The 23,136-nt window shown below is 46.5% G+C and overlaps 1 protein-coding gene and 1 long non-coding RNA gene across 2 annotated transcripts in view; both read right to left on the reverse strand.

Annotated features, from left to right (window-relative positions):
- The window catches only part of meltf (melanotransferrin), an 88,262-nt gene extending 72,528 nt beyond the window's left edge, over positions 1-15,734 (reverse strand). Inside the window, exons 1-2 of the mRNA XM_043702473.2 lie at positions 15,361-15,734; positions 1,959-2,113 (exon numbers count right to left, since the gene is read on the reverse strand). Coding sequence (XP_043558408.2) covers positions 1,959-2,113; positions 15,361-15,454 — 249 coding nt within the window. The 5' untranslated portion in view covers positions 15,455-15,734. The remainder of the gene's footprint in view (positions 1-1,958; positions 2,114-15,360) is intronic.
- Positions 15,735-16,065: 331 nt separating this feature from the next.
- The window catches only part of LOC148148291 (uncharacterized), a 30,519-nt gene continuing 23,448 nt past the window's right edge, over positions 16,066-23,136 (reverse strand). The window contains exons 3-4 of the long non-coding RNA XR_015759014.1: positions 18,309-18,382; positions 16,066-18,198 (exon numbers count right to left, since the gene is read on the reverse strand). This is a non-coding gene — a long non-coding RNA (uncharacterized LOC148148291). The remainder of the gene's footprint in view (positions 18,199-18,308; positions 18,383-23,136) is intronic.

The raw sequence follows: 23,136 nt of genomic DNA on the forward strand, positions 1-23,136 counted from the left end.
ATTTTGTAAAAGATACGGCTTCAGACAGGGTCATTTTTGTTTGTTTTCAGTTGAAAATTATATATCTGCTGCCAACTAGTCGATCTGGCCTGCAGCATGACATCCTGGTTGCTATCTTTAATGGATGGCAAACTCTGCCATCTCACAGAAGATTAGTGAGCCAGTCTCGCTGAAGGTAAGGATAGGCTTGGGAACCCCACTTGGTTCTAATTTCAGCATCTTAAATCCTGCAGCAAAATCCAGCTTGTAGATTTTAAGTATCTAGACACTTTTTTATTTGGCTCTCTACTTTAATTCACATATACAGAAAATCCCTACTCCTTTACAGGCTAGAAATTGTGCACCTTTCAAACTTGGGATTAATTTTGATTGTTGGGTGACTAACCAATAACCCATACTTAAAGCAAAGAAACAGCATTGGTTTGAAGTCGTAGACTCAGCAACAAGTCACATGGTGCCAAATTGAGAGTCCCAGTGCAGTTCACCAGATGTGCCGCTTGCAAATAGTAGATTGCTCTCGCTGGCAGTAAGAAGGTGAATCAGGGAAGGTAGGGCAGCCGAGGACAGTCAGGATCCAAAATACTTCTGCAGAGTATGGAGAAGCACTTCACTTCTGCTGACCCCACAAAAATAATAATCAAAATGATCTTTAACACCCATAAAAATGATAAGAGCATGCACAATGCCATATCCAATTTAAAGTAGTAGTTGGAAATTTGAAACACCGAATGTCATACTAAATTGACCCAAACACAAGAAACAAAGATTATTTAGCTGCCCAGTGACATGTCCTTGGCACTTAATACACTTTGGTATTTGGGATTAATAGGGATCTGATGCTAGTCAGCTATCAATCAGCTTGTGAGGCCTTAATGCCAAAGGTGATACAAATTAAAATTAACCCTACTTAGAGTCATCCAATCATAGAGATGTACAGCATGGAAACAGACCCTTCAGTCCAACTCATCAATGCCAACCAGATATCCTAAATAAATCTAGTCCTGTTTGCCAGCACTTGGCCCATATCCCTCTACTCCCTTCCCATTCATTTACCCATCCAGATGTATTTTAAATGTTGTAATTGTACCAGCCTCCACCACTTCCTCTGGCAGCTCATCCCATACACACACCACCTTCTGCTTGAAAAGGTTGCCCCTTAGGTCTCTTTTATATCTTTCCCCTGGCACCTTAAACTTATGTCCTCTAGTTTTGGACTCCCCCACCCCAGTAAAAGAACTTGTCTATTTACTCTATCCATGCCCCTCATGATTTTACAAACCACTATATGTTCACCTCTCAGTCTCCAACGCTCTAGAGAAAATAGCCCTACCTATTCAGCCTGTCCCTTTACTTCAAACCCTCCAACCCTTGGAACATCCTTGTAAATCTTTTCTGAACTCTTTCAAGTTTCACAGCATCCTTCCTACAGCAGGGAGACCAGAATTGCATGCAGTATTCCAAAGGTGGCCTAACCAATGTCCTGTACAGTGCAACATGATCTCCAAACTCCCATATTCAGTGCACTGACCAATAAAAGCAAGCATACTAAACACCTTCTTCACTATCCTATCTACCTGCAACTTCACTTTCAAGGAACTATGAACCTGCACTCCAAGGTCTCTTTGTTCAGCAACACTCCCCAGGATCTTACCATTAAATTGATGAACTAATGCTTAGCAATGTAGATCAACAAGAGCCATTTTTTGGCTTTCACCAATAAAGCAATATTGTCAATTCATAATCTTATACTTCAAAAAAATGTAATTTCATATGAAGAAGTCAAGGAAATTCAGGGAAAAAACATGTTAAATGTGTTTTACTAAATTGACAAGATAAAACAGTGAAAACTTTCTCAATATTACAGTCGATAAGTGTGCCTGAAAGAAACTAATGCTGCAAATTGGATTCAATTGTTTCAGCAAAAATTGTAGGAATGGGGAAAATGACCAAGTGTATACCGCTATCTTTTTCACACAGTCCAATGCCGAGGCTGCTTGAACGCAGGACATGGAAGGATGTATTTTGGCAGATTCAAAGGCTTTCTTCATTTCTAAGCACTTGTTCAACTCAAGAGTGGAAATAACACACCATCGAATCTCCCTTAACCCATAAGCTGCAAGAAAAATGAAAGAAATGAGAACTACTCAACTCATATGAAATCCTAGCATTTCTTAACGATGTGCATTTCTAAACCAGTGAAAAGTTATTCTTACACCAACAAGGTATAATTGCAATGGTCTGGTTTGCAGAGAGAACCACTATTATTTTACATAATCCACATTTATTTAGCTATGAAGAGCAGAAATTTTCTTTTCTCCAGTCACAGCATTAGAAGTTGACTTACCTTCATATATTTCCTTTGTCTCTTTGCCTATTATGTGGCAGCCAGAACTAACAGGTTAGTGAATAATGGTTTTAAAGCATGATAGTTTTTTTTCCATCTTTCAAAAATAGGACAATAGCTTCATTTTATATGAAAAGAAGTGTGACAATAAACAAGGGCTCAGATGTCTCAAATATATCAAAATCCACACAAATTCGGACAGATTGAGTGCTTGGGTTTCACAAGTGGCGCAATTAAGGCATGCAGTTTTTGAGTATTATTGAGAAAAGACACATTTCATTAAAGTTTTCCATATTGTAAATGTCAGGCATTTGCACGAGGAAAAACATTTTGTACTGTATTGTACTGTATTAGAAAAAATCCTGATTGGTTGACAAATGGATTCTGTTGTAGAAGCAATGTCATGGAAAATATATCAGTGAGGTGATGACTGACAATTAACTCTCAAGCTTTGTTTAAATTTAAATTATGCAGTTTGACTCTGATTGGTCAGGGCATTGTTCTGAAGAATTAACCAGAGAATGGCTGTCACCTTCTTTGTTAAGTTAAAATAGGTGCAACATATGTATATGCTCTTGCAGTCTACATAAAACAAAGTTAAAAATCACACAACACCAGGTTATAGTCCAACAGGTTTAATTGGAAGCACTAGCTTTCAGAACGCCGCTCCTTCATCAGGTGGTTGTGGAGGACACAATTGTATGACAGAATTTATAGCAAAAGTTTACAGTGTGATGTAACTGAAATTTTACATTGAAAAATACCTTGATTGCTTGTTGAGTCTTTCATTTGTTCAAATACCATGATAGTTTTACTTCTTTCATATGTAAATCTCAAAACTTCTTTTTAAAAAGTTACATTCTCAGGTTAACTGTAACAATTGGTGTTAGTCAGATAATATGTTGAAGGTGTTAGCCTCCTGTGTTCTGTGTCTGTGCCATGATGTTTAGATTGATTTTAATGTAAAAAGAGAGTTAACAGAGTTTTACATGAATTCATGCAGTTTTTGAGCAAAGTACAATGTAACTCTGCAAGTATAAATTCACCCCACAAACGTATATGTATATGTGTGCATGTGGGTTTTTGTGTCTGTGTCAACAAACAATCAAGGTATTTTTCAATGTATAATTTCAGTTACATCACACTGTAAACTTTTGCTATAAGTTCTGTGTCTTACAATTGTGTCCTCCACAACTACTTGATGAAGGAGTGGCGCTCCGAAAGCCAATTAAACCTGTTGGACTATAACCTGGTGTTGTGTGATTTTTAACTTTGTACACCCCAGTCCAACACCAGCATCTCCAAATCATACATAGAACAATGCCTTATTTGCTACTATATCTAGCTTCTAGTATCCTCAAGAGCACAACACTGAGTCACTTAACAACCTTCAATTGGTTGTCAGCATAATTCTTAGCACATTCAGGATTATGAAGAAAAATGTCCAATCTAAAGATGGACAACATGTTTTTGAGTTTTGTATGCATAGGCTACTTACGTACGTTCATGGAGTCATAAGTACCTGGCATGTTGCAAACAGCCAAAGGAACATGATGTCTGAAATAAGTCACCAGGCTTTGGAATAGGTGGCATTCATGCTTAGCATCATACCAGGAATTAAATTTGCATACATTTCTGTGACAGGCAAAGCATCTTTCTCTCCTGACAGCATGTTAGGCTAGTGTTGAACACCACTCATGTTACTATTCCACAATATAAGCTTGATCCACAAGTTTCACATGTTGTTCGCATTTTTGAGCTACTTTACCCTCCCAGGGTAACCTGAGGTGGATTGCAGGACCAAAAGTGGTGACAATAGGCACATACACAGGTTTGCCCAATAAACACCTAAAAATGATCTGATTGGGACAGCCATTATTTCACAGGATGATTTTGATGTTGCCAAAATTTCAGCAGCAAGCATGTAGAGTGATCAAATGGGTCAGGCTTGCTGATGAGGCCAATCTTATAATGCATGGAACTTCAAGGAATCTCAACGTGTTCATGAAAGTAGGTACGAGATAAACAATAGTAGGAGACATGGTACATATGTCTCCTTACAGACATATTCAAGTTCTGTACTACCAAACTTTCAGTTGTATTACTTCCATTTTTTTCTGAATCTATTATCCTCGCATCATATCAATATTAGTTGGTGTTTCTTCCAATTTATGCCCTCCACCACCAATCATTAAAATTTAGTATTCAACAGATTAAATGAACGTCAACTAAACTTGAAACATTGATGAATTCTGACTATGTTTTTACAAAGCTATTTTTATGAGTTGCCAAATCCCCTGGTGGTAAATTCTTTTACTGATAAGTTATTGACTCATCTCAGAATTTCCAATGTAGAAATGGCAAAGCCATAAAGTTACTTCAGCTTCCAAGACAGATAACAAATATAACATTGGCCCTGCAGGCCATAAACGATACCATCAAATAATTCAAAGTTCAAGTCTGCAGCAATTTAGTGATGCTCACGACTCCAATACTTGAGCAAGTCTAATAGTGGGTCCAGCGTAAACCTCCTATTTTATACATTCACAGAATGTAAGTAGCACTAGCAAGACTGTATTTTAGTGTGCTCAACCTGAAGAGAATGGTGACAACAGAGTGACTTGCATTTCAGAGGGCAGTTAAGTGTTAATCACATGGCTGAATGTCTGTAGACACATGGGCTAGATTTGGCAGTCCAGCGAATCTCCTTCTGTAAAGGACATACCTAAGCGAGATGGGATTTTATAACTTCTAAGGTGCATCACTATTCTGATCCTAGCTTTTTCCAGATTTATTTAATTAATTGAATTAAAATTCAGAAACTGTGATGTTGGTCAAACACATCTCTAGATAACCAGTATGCTAATGCACCCTGACAAAGGTCCTTGAAGATGTGCAATTGGCAGCTGAACAATAAATAGGACTGGAGTTCACTACACTTATGAATTCTTAGCAGCCTTGTAGTGAACTGAAGGGCTCTAAATCCAATCAGACCAATTGATATGCTTTTAAATCTCTGATAGACTAGTGCTGAATATGAATCTCACCTCCACCTCTTACACCTACGAACAGCAGCCACTCTTCCATAAGACCAAAACAAATAGGAACAAGAGTAGGCCATTCAGCCCCTCGCACCTCCCAGCCATTTTCACTGCACTCACTCACTCAACAGCCCCTCTTTCTAAATACCTACACTCCCTGACTCAACAGCCCCTCTTCCCAAAGTTTCCTCTAGCCCATTCACTCATTCAGCAGTCCCATTTGGCAAATACCTTTCTCCCTCTCACTTTGTACCTTGAAATTGTTTGATCAGGCTGATTGCTTTGGCAATGTGCACCCAGAAATCAGCTGATCTCACCTACTTGGAGACTATTTGGACCAACAGATACTGCTCTTGCATTTCCATCAGCATTTCTGTGCACACGGTCATGCACGGTCACTCACTTACCAACCACTCTCTATTCCACTGATTATAGGTTGCTTCTCTCCATTTATACTGCTCACAGGCACAACTATACCTCACTGGTGTGGCTATTAGTAACAAGCACAAGTGAAAACCTGGAATTGAGGGAACAGCAAATAAAGAGATGGTGAATGGCAGTGCCACTCTAAGCACCAAAGACAACCAGTTGCATTTGGAAAACTGACTGCAGGAATGGAAGGCTTGTAAAACCTTCTATCTAGTCCACCGTGACACAAGTAAGGGCAAAATACCCTTCGAGACATCAGCTACACCTGCAGAGGTACATGTTCCCTGCTTTGGAAACCACTGCCTTAGAGTGTAATGGTGAATATATATCTTAATTTCAGGCAAAATAATGCCAGGAGAATTTGAAGCTTTGATAATCTAATTCTGCACCTTACTCAGCATATGCTTAAACTTCACAAGTATCTAATCCATTAGATCTCTGCTCTTAAAAGAATTCTGCAACAATCATGAAGTACATGGTGGCACAGTGATTAGCATTGCTGCTTTATTGTTCTATGTTCTATGTTCACAGCGCCAGAGACCTGAGTTTAATTCCCACCTCAGGCAACTGTCTGTGTGGAGTTTGCACATTCTCCCCATGTCTGCGTGGGTGTCCTCCGGATGTTCCAGTTTCCTCCCACAGTCCAAAAATGTGCAGGTTAGGTGAATTGGCCATGCTAAATTGCCAATAGTGTTAGGTGCAGGGGTAAATAAGTGCGAGCAACAGCGGAGAAGGAGCGGAAACAGCGGAGGAAGTGACGTGGACCGGAGGGGCAGCCGGGAAGGAAAGCAGTGACCATATATAGCAGCAAGGCGGCTAAACCCGAGACTCTACTACTGTAGTGTCTCCCACCCGCCCTCCTCCTCTAACCTAGTTAATAAGTAGGAAGAGCGGGAGTGACGACCAGGGGACTGCCGGTAATATATCTGGGCAGTGGCTGAACCTGAGACACTGCACCTGTTTTGTCTTCTCGCATCCGCCCCCCACTCCTCTAACCAAAAATAGGACTCTGGTTTGTTAAGGTAAGGATTTTCAATTTAGAACATAGAACATAGAACAATACAGCACAGAACAGGCCCTTCGGCCCACGATGTTGTGCTGAACATTTGTCCTAGCTTAAGCACCCATCCATGTACCTATCCAATTGCCACTTAAAGTTCGCCAATGATTCTGACTCTGCCACTCCTACAGGCAGCGCATTCCATGCCCCCACCACTCTCTGGGCAAAGAACCCACCCCTGACATCTCCCCTATACCTTCCACCCTTCACCTTAAATTTATGTCCCCTTGTAACACTCTGTTGTATCCGGGGAAAAAGTTTCTGATTGTCTACTCTATCTATTCCCCTGATCATCTTATACACCTCTATCAAGTCACCCCTCATCCTTCTCTGTTCCAATGAGAAAAGGCCTAGCACGCTCAACCTATCCTCGTACGACCTATTCTCCATTCCAGGCAACATCCTGGTAAATCTTCTCTGCACCCTCTCCAAAGCTTCCACATCTTTCCTAAAGTGAGGCGACCAGAACTGCACACAGTACTCCAAATGTGGCCTAACCAAAGTCCTGTACAGCTGTAACATCACTTCACGACTCTTGAATTCAATCCCTCTGCTAATGAACGCTAATACACCATAGGCCTTCTTACAAGCTCTATCCACCTGAGTGGCAACTTTCAAAGATCTATGAACATAGCCCCCAACATCCCTCTGTTCCTCCACCTTACTAAGAACCCTACCGTTAACCCTGTATTCCGCATTCTTATTTGTCCTTCCAAAATGGACAACCTCACACTTGGCAGGGTTGAACTCCATCTGCCACTCCTCAGCCCAGCTCTGCATCATATCTAAGTCCCTTTGCAGCCGACAACAGCTCTCCTCACTATCCACAACTCCACTAATCTTCGTATCATCTGCAAATTTACTGACCCACCCTTCAACTCCCTCTTCCAAGTCATTAATAAAAATTACAAACAGCAGAGGACCCAGAACTGAACTCCACTTGTAACTGGGCTCCAGGCTGAATATTTACCATCTACCACCACTCTCTGACTTCGACCGGTTAGCCAGTTTTCTATCCAACTGGCCAAATTTCCCTCTATCCCATGCCTCCTGACTTTCCGCATAAGCCTACCATGGGGAACCTTATCAAATGCCTTACTAAAATCCATGTATACTACATCCACTGCTCTACCCTCATCCACATGCTTGGTCACCTCCTCAAAGAATTCACTAAGACTTGTAAGGCAAGACCTACCCTTCACAAATCCGTGCTGGCTGTCCCTAATCAAGCAGTGTCTTTCCAGATACTCATAAATCCTATCCCTCAGTACCCTTTCCATTACTTTGCCTACCACCGAAGTAAGACTAACTGGCTTGTAATTCCTGGGGTTATCCCTATTCCCTTTATGGAACAGGGGCACAACATTCGCCACTCTCCAGTCCCCTGGTACCACCCCTGTTGACAGTGAAGATGAAAAGATCATTGCCAACGGCTCTGCAATTTCCTCTCTTGCTTCCCACATAATCCTAGTATATATCCCGTCAGGCCCGGGGAACTTGTCTATCCTCAAGTTATTCAAAATGTCCCAACACATCTTCCTTCCTACCAAGTATCTCCTCTAGCTTACCAGTCCATTTCACACTCTCCTCTTCAACAATACGGTCCCTCTCGTTTGTAAATTCTGAAGAAAAGTACTCATTTGAGACCTCACTTATCTCTTCCGACTCAATACACAGTCTCCCACTACTGTCCTTGATCGCACATACCCTCGTTCTCGTCATTCTCATGTTTCTCACATACGCATAAAATGCCTTGGGGTTATCCTTGATCCTATCCGCCAAAGATTTTTCATGCCCTCTCTTAGCTCTCCTAATCCCTTTCTTCAGCTCCCTTCTGGCAATCCTGTATCCCTCCAATGCTCTGTCTGAACCTTGTTTCCTCAACCTTATATAAGCCCCCTTCTTCCTCTTTACAAGACATTCAACCTCCCTCGTCAACCAAGGTTCCCTCACACGACCATCTCTTTCCTGTCTGACAGGTACATACATATCAAGGACACGTCATATCTGTTCCTTGAAAAAGTTCCACATTTCCACGACATCCTTCCCTGACAGCCTATGCTCCCAACTTATGCTCCTCAGATCCTGTCTTACAGCATCGTACTTACCCTTCCCCCAATTGTAAAACCTACCCTGTTGCACGCACCTATCTCTCTCCATAACCAAGGTGAAAGTCACAGAATTGTGGTCACCATCACCAAAATGTTCACCCACTAACAAGCCCATCATTTGTCCCGGTTCGCTACCAAGTACCAAATCCAATATGGCCTCCCCTCTGGTCGGGCAATCTACATACTGAGTACTATTTCTTTATCGGTGAATGGTTAAAAATTTACTTTTTATGGTTTATCTATTAATTGGTTTTTAGTAAAAGACTATAACAGAGAGGTATCAGAAAGTATTTTAACTCAAACTACAAAGTAATAAAGTAATTAACTAAGCAGAGATGGCTGGGCAGGTGATATGCTGTAGTTGTATGATGTGGGAGCTGGCTGATCCCATTGTGAATGGCAGTGAGCACATCTGCAGCAAGTGTTGGTTGCTGGAAGAACTCCGGCTCAGAGTTGATGATCTGGAATCTGAGCTTCAAACACTGCAGCACATCTGGGAGGGGGAGAGTTACCTGGACGCTTTGTTTCAGGAGGCAGTCACACCTGGGAGATTAAGTAATTCACATTCAGTTAGTGATCAGGGACATCAGAGTGTGACTGTAAGTGAGGCAGGCAGGGGAACTTGAGTTCAGGAGTGCAGGAGCCTCAGCCCTTGACCTTGTCCAACAGGTACGAGATTCTTGCTCCCTATACAGATGAGGAAAAGGGCTCTGGACAGGATGAGCCAGCTGACCACGGCACCATGGTGCAGAAGGCCATTCAAGGGAGGGAGCAAAAAGACAAGTAGTTGTTATAGGGGATTCTATAATTAGGGGGACAGATAGTATCCTTTGCAAGCTGGATCGGGAGTCTCACATGGTGTGTTGCCTGCCAGGTGCCAGGGTGCGGGACATCTTCGACCGGCTTGAAAGGATATTGGAGCGGGAGGGGCAGGATCCAATTGTTGTGGTCCACGTTGGGACTAACAACATAGGCAAAGCTGGGGTGAAGGACCTGTTTGGGGATTATCAAGCACTGGGAAGGAAATTGAAGTACAGGTCCTCAAGGGTCATAATCTCTGGATTACTGCCCGAGCCACGTGCCAATTGGCATACGGATAAGAAAATTAGGGAAGTAAATACGTGGCTAAGGGATTGGTGTGGGAAAGAGGGATTCCATTTCATGGGGCATTGGCATCAGGTTTGGAACCGGGGGGATCTGTACCGTTGGGACGGTCTCCACCTGAACCGATCTGGTACCAATGTTCTAGCGAAGAGGATAAATAGTGTGGTCAGTAGGACTTTAAACTTCTGAGTTGGGGGGAAGGGAAAGTGAAAGCGACAGGGAGTATGGAGTTAAATGGAAAGATAAGCAGGAGGATAGCATGTATGCAGGTGGATTTAACATTGAGGCAGATTAGGAATGCAACAAAAGGAAGGATAACTTAGGACATCTTATGACTTCCAATATCTCTAATGATAAGAATGTTAGCATTAAGGCACTTTATCTGAATGCTCGTAGCATTCGTAACAAAGTAGATGAACTAACGGCACAGATCATCGTGAATGATTATGATGTGGTAAGCATCACAGAGACATGGTTGTAGGGGGTTCAGGACTGGCAGTTAAACATCCAAGGATTTTTAACTTATTGAAAAGACAGGGAGGTGGGTAGAGGGGGTGGGGTGGCCTTGTTAATTAAGAACAAAATTAAATCTATAGCACTGAATGACATAGAGTCGGATGATGTGGAGTCTGTGTGGGTGGAATTGAGGAACCACAAAGGCAAAAAAAACATAATGGGAGTAATGTACAGAGGTACAACATGTACCAGGAAATAGAAAAGGCATGTCAGAAAGGCAAGGCCACGGTGATCATGGGGGACTTCAATATGCAGGTGGACTAGGTAAATAATGTTGCCAGTGGATCCAAAGAAAGGGAATTCTTGGAATACTTACAGGATGGCTTTTTGGAACAGCTTGTCATGGAGCCCACAAGGGAGCAGGCTATTTTGGACCTAGTGCTATGTAATGAACCAGACTTTATAAAAAATCTTGAAGTAAGGGAACACTTAGGAAGCAGCAATCATAATATGGTAGAATTCAGTCTGCAGTCTAAAAGAGAGAAGGAAAAATCGGATGTAATGGTTTTACAGTTAAATAAAGGTAATTATGAGGGCATGAGAGAGGAACTGACGAAAATCGACTGGAAGCAGAGCCAAGCAGGGAAGACAGTAGAGCAAAAATGGCAGGGGTTTGTGGGTAAAATTGAGGACACTGTACAGAGGTTCATCCCCAAGAAAATAAAGATTATCCGGGGAGGGATTAGACAGCCATGGCTGACAAAGGAAGTCAGGAAATCTATCAAAGAAAAAGAGAGATCCTATAAAGTGGCCAAGAGCACTGGGAAATCAGAAGATTGGGAAGGCTACAAAAACAAACAGAGGATAACAAAGAGAAAAATAAGGAAGGAGAGGATCAAATATGAAGGTAGGCTAGCCAGAAATATTAGAAATGATAGTAAAAGTTTCTTTCAATACATAAGAAACAAACGACAGACAAAAGTCGACATTGGGCCACTTCAAAACTGATGCTGGAAGGCTAGTGATGGGAGATAAAGAAATAGCTGGAATAAGTACTTTGCGTCAGTCTTCACAGTGGAAGACATGAGTAATATCCCAACAATTAAAGGGAGTCAAGGGGTTGAGTTGAGTATGGTTGCCATTACAAAAGAGATAGTGCTAGAAAAGCTAAAAGGTCTTAAAATTGACAAATCTCCTGGCCCCAATGGGCTACATCCTAGAGTTCTGAGGGAGGTGGCTGAGGAAATAGCGGAGGCATTGGTTGAGATCTTTCAAAAGTCACTGGAGTCAGGGAAAGTCCCGGATGATTGGAAGACTGCTGTTGTAACCCCATTGTTCAAGAAAGGATCAAGACAAAAGATGGAAAATTATAGCTGAAAATGTGTTGCTGGAAAAGCGCAGCAGGTCAGGCAGCATCCAGGGAACAGGAGAATCGACGTTTCGGGCATAAGCCCTTCTTCAGGAATCCTGAAGATTCCTGAAGAAGGGCTTATGCCCGAAACGTCGATTCTCCTGTTCCCTGGATGCTGCCTGACCTGCTGCGCTTTTCCAGCAACACATTTTCAGCTCTGATCTCCAGCATCTGCAGACCTCACTTTCTCCCCATGAAAAATTATAGGCCAATTAGCTTAACCTCGGTTGTTGGTAAAATTCTAGAATCCATTGTTAAGGATGAGGTTTCTAAATTCTTGGAATTGCAGGGTCGGATTAGAACAAGTCAACATGGATTTAGTAAGGAGAGGTCATGCCTGACAAACCTGTTAGAATTCTTTGAAGAGGTGACAAGTAGGTTAGACCAGGGAAACCCAGTGGATGTGGTGTATCTAGACCTTCAAAAGGCCTTTGATAAGGTGCCACACGGGAGGCTGCTGAGTAAGGTGAGGGCCCATGGTGTTCAAGGTGAGCTACTGGCATGGATTGAGGATTGGCTGTCTGACAGAAGGCAGAGAGTTGGGATAAGAGGTTCTTTTTCGGAATGGCAGCTGGTGACAAGCGGTGCCCCACAGAGTTCAGTGTTGGGGCCCCAGCTGTTTATGTTATATATTAATGATCTGGATGAAGGGACTGGGGGCATTCTAGCGATGTTTGCCGAAGATACGAAGATACGAAGATAGGTGGACAGGCAGGTAGTACTGAGGAAGTGGGGAGGCTGCAGAAGGATCTAGACAGTTTGGGAGAGTGGTCCAGGAAATGGCTGATGAAGTTCAATGTGAGCAAATGCGAGGTCTTGCACTTTGGAAAAAAGAATACAAGCATGGACTACTTTCTAAATGCTGAGAAAATTCATAAAGCCAAAGTACAAAGGGATCTGGGAGTGCTAGTTGAGGATTCTCGAAAGGTAAACATGCAGGTTGAGTCCGTGATTAAGAAATCGAATGCAATGTTGTCATTTTTCTCAAGAGGGTTGGAATATAAAAGCAGCGATGTGCTACTGAGACTTTATAAAGCTCTGATTAGGCCCCATTTGGAGTACTGTGTCCAGTTTTGGGCCCCACACCTCACGAGGGACATACTGGCACTGGAGCGTGTCCAGCGGAGATTCACACGGATGATCCCTGGAATGTTAGGTCTAACATACGAGGAACGGCTAAGGATCCTGGGATTGTACTCATTGGAGTTTAGAAGGTTAAGGGGAGATCTAATAGAAACTTACAAGATAATACATGGCTCGGAAAGGGTGGACGCTAAGAAATTGTTTCCGTTAGGCGGGGAGACTAGGACCTGTGGGCACAGCCTTAAAATTAGAGGGGGTCAATTCAGAACAGAAATGCGGAGACATTTCTTCAGCCAGAGAGTGGTGGGCCTGTGGAATTCATTGCCGCGGAGTGCAGTGGAGGCCGGGACGCTAAATGTCTTCAAGGCAGAGATCGATAAATTCTTGATGTCACAAGGAATTAAGGGCTACGGGGAGAATGCGGGTAAGTGGAGTTGAAATGCCCATCAGCCATGATTAAATGGCGGAGTGGACTCGATGGGCCGAATGGCCTTACTTCCACTCCTATGTCTTATGGGCTTATGGAATGGGTCTGGGTGGGTTGCTCTTTGGAGGGTCGGTGTGGACTTACTGGGCCGAAGGGCCTGTTTCCACACAGTAAATAATCTAATCTACAAGCCAAGCATTCATATGATGTTCTCCAGGTAAAAAAAAAATTGAACAAAGAGAATTGCGTAACCACTAATCTCAATGTTCTACTCGGTTGAATTAATCCTTCATAGAGAACTAACCATTTTCTGATTATCAGACCTCCTTCCAATTCTGAGTTATGTTGAATATTCACTATCTATTATTTCCACATGGAATAACTTATTCACATAACTAAGGTCACAGAAACAATCCATTAAATTAAACTGTCAAAGGAATTGATCCAGGATACACGTCCCTGGCAATACTTGCATAAAATGTAATCTGTTCATTTTTTGAAAAATAATTAATTGAATTGCATTGTGCTTTATTTGTATGTGAGCAGTCAACATATTTGTACAAAATTCTTTTGCCTCCAATTTTTAGCAGAGGTATGAACTTGTTTATTTGGAAGGTGCTTCCTTTTTAGAAACACAAAATAATTTTGTACGAATGTGTTACATTTCCATAGGTTAACGTTACTCTACACAATCCATTCTTTTCCTGTCCCATCCATTGCCCTTTAATATCTTGAGATTTTAGGTATATGGTATCTCCATTGATTCTTCACAAAGTAAGCACAAATCTTCTAAAATCCATACAGAAAGGCAAAAGAGTGGATGGATGTTTCTTCTTACATAAAGGGAAAAGGACAGGTGCTGAATTATAATACAGTATTGATGCAAATCTCCAAAAACTGGCCAGCAAAGACATGGAGAGTATCCTCTGAGTCGGCCTCCCCACAGATTGTGAAAGAGAGCATACTGCCATTGCATAGACAGGAAACTGCCATTGTCAGTTATACTGATTGTCTAATGTTCATTTCCACTGAACCTCCCTTGAAATCTACATTGAAATTTAAACAAATTAAAATTAAATTTGGGTTTATTTTGAATCAATCAAAATCTAACAGTAGCAGGCAGCAGTGCATCATTTTGTGGAATTTTGAAGGCTCAAACCTAGGATGGTTTTTAGAAAACATTTTTTTTGTGCTTGATGCTTCTGTGCCAAGATTCCAGCCTGGAATTTCTTAATGGCTGGTCACTGTGAATTTTTTGTGTAGATGGGGTGGGTGTGGGGTCTTAAGTAGTTTAGTGATAGTTTGGATTCTAGTTTGTCAAGTAATAAGATTTGGGTTAACAATATTGATGGCTATTTGCCCAAATTACTCGTGTCATATTCATGGTGTAATAAGACTCCTTTAGAGGAGTTGGTGGATTATGTGTGGTACGCCTTGATATTTAGATGTAGAATGAGTCAATGTCTGCCAATATAGTCGCGAGTCTGTGTCCGAATCCCTGGCAATATCGCGAAAACTCGCCCGATTGATTTGTGTTTTTTTCCCCTTCTGTTGCAGGTTCTCAGAATGTTGATTTACTCCAGTTCTCCTCCTGAATATGCAGTGCTCCCGAGCAACACCAGTCTAAAATTGAAAATACATGCAATGCAAGGTTCAGCAGTACAAGTTCTTCACAATTCACATGATAGGTACTCACTAATACTTCCACTTGTCATTACATTTAAAAACACATAAGCTGCCTCAAAACATTTTGGTTCGAATTATTTTGACACCATCGACTTGAATTCGGTCACGCATCCCTTCTCCAAACAGACTGAACATTATCAACCTTTCTTGCCAGACTCAGATTACAACCTAAAGTTTGCCTCAAACTGAAAGACTTTTTTGTACTTGCCCAAATTGAAGATGCCGACTAAAACGCACACAGCCCATAGAGCGGGACCCCGCATGGTGCGTTCCGTTTGGAAAACGGCTGAAACGTTCACCATCACCTTGAATTCTTCTGCTCTGTTTATACCTTCCAAGTTCCTTTGGTCAAGTTAATGATTATGACAGTGCGGCAGCCGCTGCAGTTAAGAATCGGACTTTCCCCAAGTCATACTGCAAGTTGCAAAATGTCCTTCAAAGTAGTTATTTTATCGCTCTAATTGTGCAATTTTGTTCTTTCTTTTTCTCCGCGATTATTCCAATTTATGGATATCGCCCAAAGACCTAGTTCAAAAGCAAACTGCGTATAAAATGAAGCTAAACATATCTGGGCACCGGGATCATAACGCCTCTTTCATATCCTGGTACACTGTAGACTTTGTGTTTCACAGATTTTTTTAAAGAAGCAATGACATAGTTCGCCGTAATTTTAGGCTGTGAATGTAAAAACAAAAAGTAGGAAAGTAGGAAAAAAATCAAATTCTTGTTAGATTTAGATTTAATTTGTTTAATATTGTCACTTGTACTCGAGTCAAAAGTTGTATTATAAAAATTTTGCAGAATGTTTCAAAAAAGGGATTAAGACTGCAGAAAGAAGAATCATTTCATAAAAAAGTAGTTGCAAACTTTTACTTAAATTTTAAAAGTGTGCTATAAGAAGTTGAAGGCATCATATGTCAAAAGATGTTTGTTATTAGCAGTGCTTCACTGCTATATTTAAGGTTATGATAATGGAATTACAGACCTGCATCTTTCTGGTTTCTGTTATTTCACAAAACAAGAATTTTTTTTTCCTAACATTTCTTACTGAAAGCAAAAGTGTTTCATTACTTTATGCTACGAATCACCTGCAACCATTGGAGACCACAGCAAATACTGACACTCTATAGGGAACCCTGCTTCAAGCCTATGACAGTGCCATCTTTCTTAGGGAAAGTAGTATCACCTTCAGAGAAAAACTGCACATCTTATAGGAGTCTGAACAATAAGGATGATGGCAAGATTTCTGGCAGAATCAATCGAAATGTCCGGTGAGTCTCATATCAACTTTGGGAGCATCTCACTCCATTTTTATGCTTCTCACAAGTGGCATGATGAGATCCTCACTAGGCAGCATGAGTTGATGATTAAAGGGGATTACTGTTTGTTAAATAGCTTGTTGATAACCCAAGTCACCTCACTAATATTTAGTTTTCTGTCTTACCAAATGAGCTGGATTTTGAGAAGACTCGACATGGAAACCAGAGTGTGTACCTATTTAGTCATTTTGCTACCTACTCTGAACAATCTCCATGTTGCATTCAAACAAACTGCGGCTCAGGGCATGGCATCAGCTGCATGCATCTCGCATTCGTGGACAATGGCATTAAACTCATTTGCCACCCCCCTTAACCATCATGGCAACTCTCCAATACACTGGCACGGTGCTCGAGAACTGCAGATTTACATTATGGGGCGCACTGGCAACTCACATTAAAAGGCCACAGTAGGGACATTTTGTGCACAGGATAAGTACCCAGCTCACAGACTTAACCACGTTCCATCTCAGGGCAACTTGTTTGCTCTCTTTATGTTCATTTACTTTGCACCTACCTGCTCACAATATCTATGCCTTACTGTACTAATTAGCGCAGTAACACAACCAGACAGCATACCTTGCTAGTCAGCAGTTCTCACTCAAGGGTATGCATTTTTCTGTGTGGTAGAGTGCTCCAGCAATGTCACGCTTTCACCATGTGCCAACAGCTTATGCAGGAGGAGAAAGTGAGGTCTGCAGATCAGAGTTGAGAGTGTGTTGCTGGAAAAGCAGAGTAGGTCAGGCAGCATCCAAGGAGCAGAAGAATCAACATTTTGGGCCAAAGTCCTTCATCATGGGTTGTCCATTGTCAGATATTTGCTCAGTTGAACATGGTCAGGGGTACAAGACTCTGAAATCCAGACAGCGTGTCACAGCCAGTTCTGAGACGCCACAGTGGACAGTCTGGGTTTACAGGTAATGCAACTGGGGAAATGGACATTCATGAGTCTGGTTCTGGGCAATTTTCGTTGGAGGTTGTCCAGTCAGATCACTCAAGGTTCAGGCAATGGTCAGTCCATTGACTATGTCTGCAGAAACTGAAGGGGCTATGCCATGGGAATGAGATTTGGCAAATTATCTCAAGATCTGGGAACTACAGCCTGGGGAAGGATGGGAGGGCGAGGTGGGGGGGGGGGAGTTGAATGACAATGTAAAGGAGGAAATGCAAGCTGCATGGGAGGTATACAGTAAAGCATGAATCAGAAAGGGTTCAGGTGGAATGAGGTTCTGTCCATGGTGAGGAGATGTGGGAGGCCTGGCACCTTGTGGGCAAAGGTAGGCAGGTGCAGGTGCATGTACATGGATTATGTAAGGACATGGGAGGTACAGAGCCCTTCCCGTAAACTTCACAGGACTTACTTGTTTGGGACTCACTGACATGTTGAGAAAGTTACTGAAAGCCAGTAGTTGAACAGCACTCATGTCATCTTCCATTTTGCTGGAACTTTAAATTGGAAAATGCAATTAGAAAATGGATGCAACCAAACTTGGAGAGGTTGGGGTAGATGAATCCTTCAGCAAGCAGCCTGGGGCATTTCCTCCTTGGCCAGCTGCAGTCCTCTTACAGCGAGATGCTTGCCAGAACATTTCCACTGAGGTGTCAGTTTCTGAACTTGTGGGATACACAAGGCACCTTGCTGATGCTCACTTTGAGGCCTTGGTACTTGGAGATGGCTTCTGAGACAGCAAGGTATTTCTGTACCTAAGTTGTGGACATGCTGGTGGTACCTACAAAACATAAGACAGAGGTGTTATGGCCAATGATTACAAGTACTGTGCAATGAATGGCACTGACCACAGATTTTATGGGAGAAGTGCAACGGATGAAAAGTACTTACTCGGCAGGACTTAAATGTTGAGGATCCTCGCAGGAATGGTCCCGGTGTTCCTTTGTGAGGGCCAGATTTCTGTCCTGTAAAATGTCAAGCAGGACTTATACACTTAATGGTAAAATCCTGGGAGTGCTGCTTAACAAGGAGACCTTGGAATGCAGGTTCATAGTTCCTTGAAAGTGGAGTCTCAGGTTGATAAGATGGTGAGCTGAAAAGGTGTTGCTGGAAAAGCGCTTTGCTGCTGCGCTTTTCCAGCAACACATTTTCAGCTCTGATCTCCAGCATCTGCAGCCCTCACTTTCTCCTGATAAGATGGTGAAGAAGGCATTTAGTATGCTTTCCTTTATTGGTCAGAGCATTGAGTTTAGGAGTTGGGAGGTCAGGTTGTGGCGGTACAGGACATTGGTTAGGCCACTTTCGGAATATTGTGGGCAACTCTGGTCTCCCTCCCATAGGAAGGATATTGTGAAACTTGAACGGGTTCAAAAAAGATTTACAAGGACTTTGCCAGGGTTGGAAGATTTGAGCTTCAGCGAGAGGTTAAATAGGCTAGGGCTATTTTCCCTGGAGCGTCAGAAGCAGAGGGGTGATCTTATAGTGGCAACCTTTTCACACAAAATGTGGTACGTGTATGGAATAAGCTGCCAGATGAAGTGGTGGAGGCTGGTACAATTATAACATTTAAAAGGCATCTGGATGGGTACATGAATAGTAAGGGATTAGAGGGATATGGGCCAAGTGCTGGCAAACGGGACTAGATTAATTTAGGATAGCTGGTCATCATGGATGAGTTGGACCAAAGGGTCTATTTCTATGCTTTACTTCTCTATGACTCTAAGTACCACTTGACCCATACTGCCCTGTTCTGGGCTGTCTTCTCCCGCGATGTGATAAATAGAGGAATTGAATGCAATTAAATGCCTGTTAACTGTGTAGATGGTGGAAAAGTGGTGAGGTGTTCTGCAGTACAGGGGAATATCGATTATCCAAATGAGATGGGTGGGCAGTATTTCAACACCGGCCCCCCCACCCTCCGCAGTTCCCCCCACCCCTGTTCAACACTGCCCCAACCCCATCCCCGTCCAACCCTGCCCCCACCCCCCCCATCCATCACTGCCCCGCGACCCCACACCCCCGTCCAACACTGCCCCCGCCCCCCCATCCCCGTCCAACACTGTCCCCCGCCTGCCATCCTTGTCCAGCACTGCCACCCCATCCCCGTCCAGCACTGCCCCCCACCTGCCCGCATCCCAGTCTAACACTGCCCCCCCGCTCCCATCCTCGTCCAGCACTGCTCCCCACCCTCATCTAGCACTGCCACCCCATCCCCATCCAGCACTGGCCCCCACCCGCCCCATCCCCGTCCAACACTGCCATCCCATCCCCTTCCAGTACTGCCCCCCGCCCGCCATCCTCACCCAGCACTGCCACCCCAGCCCCGTCCAGCACAGCCCCCCGCCCAACATCCTCGTCCAGCACTGCCACCCCATCCCTGTCCAGCACTGCCCCACCTACTCACATCCCAGTCTAAAACTGCCCCCCGCCCCCATCCTCGTCCAGTACTGCCCCCGCCCCCATCCCTGTCCAACACTGCCACCCCATCTCCTTCCAGCACTGCCCCCTGCCCGCCATCCTCGCCCAGCACTGCCCCCCACCAGCCTTCATCCCCATCTAACACTGCCCCCCGCCCCTCCATCCACATCCAGCACTGCTCCCTCACCCCCCTGTCCTCGTCCAGCAATGCCACCCCATGCTCGTCCAACACTGCCCCACATCCCCCCATCCTCGTCCAACACTGCTCCTCCCGCCCCCAATCCTCGTCCAACACTGCCCCCCACCCCCCCATCCTCGTCCAGCACTGCCACCCCAGCCTCGTCCAGCACTGCACCTCTCCCACATCCCCATCATCGTCCAGCACTGCCCCCCTTCCACACTCCCATCCTCGTCCAGCACTGCCCCCCTCTCGCACCCCCATCCTTGTCCAGCATTGCCACCCCATCCCCGTCCAGCACTGCCCCCCACCCCATCCTCATCCAGCACTGCCCCCCACCCGCCCCATCCCCGTCTAACACTGCCCCCTGCCCCCATCTCCGTCCAACTCTGCCACCCCATCCCCTTCCAGCACTGACCCCGCCCGCCATCCTCGCCTAGCACTGCCACCCCATCCCCGTCCAGCACTGCCCCCCATCAACATCCATCCCAATCTAACACTGCACCTGCCCCCACCCCGACCAGCACTGCCCCCTCACCCCATCCTCGTCCAGCACTGTCCCCGCCTGCCCCCACCCCGACCAGCACTGCCCCCTCGCCCGCCATCCTCGCCTAGCACTGCCACCCCATCCCCGTCCAGCACTGCCCCCCACCAACCTCCATCCCAATCTAACACTGCACCTGCCCCCACCCCGACCAGCACTGCCCCCTCGCCCCATCCTCATCCAGCACTGTCCCCTGCCTGCCCCCACCCCGACCAGCACTGCCCCCTCACCCCATCCTCGTCCAGCACTGTCCCCTGCCTGCCCCCACCCTGACCAGCACAGCCCCCTCCCCCCATCCTCGTCCAGCACTGTCCCCCGCCTGCCCCATCCCCATCTAACACTACCCCCCCCGCACCCCCATCTCGTACAGCACGGCACCCCACCCACCCATCCCCGTCTAACACTGCCCCCACCCCCATCCCTGTCCAGCACTGCCCCCCGCCCCCATCCTCGTCCAGCACTGCCCGCTCTGCCATCCATTCTCGTCCAGCACTGCCACCCCATCCTCGTACAGCCCTGCCCCCCTCTCGCCCCCCCCCATCCTCCTCCAACAATGCCCCTCTCCCGCCCCCACCATCCTCGTCCAGAACTGCCCTCCCACCCTCACATCCTCGTCCAACACTGCCCCCTGCACCCCCATCCACGTCCAACACTGCCATCACCCCCCCCCATCCTCGAACAGCACTGCCACCCCATCCTCGTCCAGCACTGTCCCCCGGTGCCCCCATCCACCTCCAGCACTGCCCCCCTCCCGCCCCCACATCCTCGTCCAACACTGCCACCCCATTCTCGTCCAGCACTGCCCCCCCATCCCCCAATCCTCGTCCAGCAGTGCCCCCCACCCTCGTCCAGCGCTGCCACACCATCCCCATCCAGCACTGCCCCCCAACCGCCCCATCGCTGTCTAACACTGCCCCCCGTCCCCCCATCCTCGTCCAGCACTGGCCCCCCCACCTCCCCATCCTCGTCCAGCACTGCCCCCCTCCCAACTCACCATCCCCATCTAACACTGCCCCCGGCCCCCATCCCCATCCCCATCCAACACTGCCACCCCATCCCCATCCCCATCCAGCATTGCCCCCCACCCGCCCTCAACCCCGTCCAACACTGCCAACCCATCCCCTTCCAACACCGCCCCCTGCGCCCCATCCTCGTCCAACACTGCCACCCCATCCCCATCTAGCATTGCCCCCCACCCGTCCCCATCCCCGTCCAACACTGCCCCCCGCTCCCTCATCCAACACTGCCCCCGCCCGACCCCCCAATTCTGTCCAGCACTGCCCCTGTCCCCTGCCCACCCCCATCCTCGTCCAGGACTGACCACTGCCTGCCCCATTCCCATCCAACACTGCCACCCCATCCCCATCCAGCACTGCCCCCCACCCGCCCCCATCCCCATCTAACACTGCCCCCGCTCCCATCCCCGTTCAACACTGCCAACCCATCCCCTTCCAGCACTGCCCCCTGCGCCCCATCCTCGTCCAGCACTGCCACCCCATCCCCATCTAGCATTGCACCTCACCCGTCCCCATTCCCGTCCAACACTGCCCCCCGCCTGCCCCTCATCCTCGTCCAGCACTGCCCCCCACCACCCAACCCTGTCCAGCACTGCTCCTGCCTCCCGCCCGCCCCCATCCCCGTCCAACACTGCATCCCCGCCCCCCAACCCCGTCCAACACTGCACCACGCCCCCCATTTTCGTCCAGCACTGCCCCCACATCCCTGTCCAACACTGCCCCCGCCACCCATCCCCATCCAACACTGCACCCCGCCCATCATTCTCGTCCAGCACTGCCCCCGCCCGCCCCCTCATCCCCGTCCAACACTGCCCCCGCCACCCATCCCCATCCAACACTGCCCCCGTCCCCCCATCCCCGTCCAACAATTCCCCCCCACACCCCCATCCCCATCAAACACTGTGCCCCGCACACCATTCTCGTCCAGCACTGCCCCCACCCGCCCCCTCATCCCCGTCCAACACTGCCCCCGCCACCCATCCCCATCCAACACTGCCCCCCGCGCCCCCATCCCCGTCCAACACTGCCAACCCATCCCCTTCCAGCACTGCCCCCTGCGCCCCATCCTCGTCCAGCACTGCCACCCCATCCCCATCTAGCATTGCCCCCCACCCGTCCCCATCCCCGTCCAACACTGCCCCCTGCCCGTCCCCCCATCCTTGTCCAGCACTGCCACCCACCACCCATCCCCGTCCAACACTGCCAACCCATCCCCTTCCAGCACTGCCCCCTGCGCCCCATCCTCGTCCAGCACTGCCACCCCATCCCCATCTAGCATTGCCCCCCACCCGTCCCCATCCCCGTCCAACACTGCCCCCTGCCCGTCCCCCCATCCTTGTCCAGCACTGCCACCCACCACCCAACCCTGTCCAGCACTGCCCCTGCCTCCTGCCCGCCCCTATCCCCGTCCAACACTGCCCCGCGACCCCACACCCCCGTCCAACACTGCCCCCGCCCCCCCATCCCCGTCCAACACTGTCCCCCGCCTGCCATCCTTGTCCAGCACTGCCACCCCATCCCCGTCCAGCACTGCCCCCCACCCGCCCGCATCCCAGTCTAACA

Source organism: Chiloscyllium plagiosum, unplaced genomic scaffold (assembly GCF_037043375.1).
Source record: "Chiloscyllium plagiosum isolate Xiang-an unplaced genomic scaffold, Cpla_swu_hap1 HiC_scaffold_13, whole genome shotgun sequence".
In the NCBI taxonomy this organism is placed as follows: Eukaryota; Metazoa; Chordata; class Chondrichthyes; order Orectolobiformes; family Hemiscylliidae; genus Chiloscyllium; species Chiloscyllium plagiosum.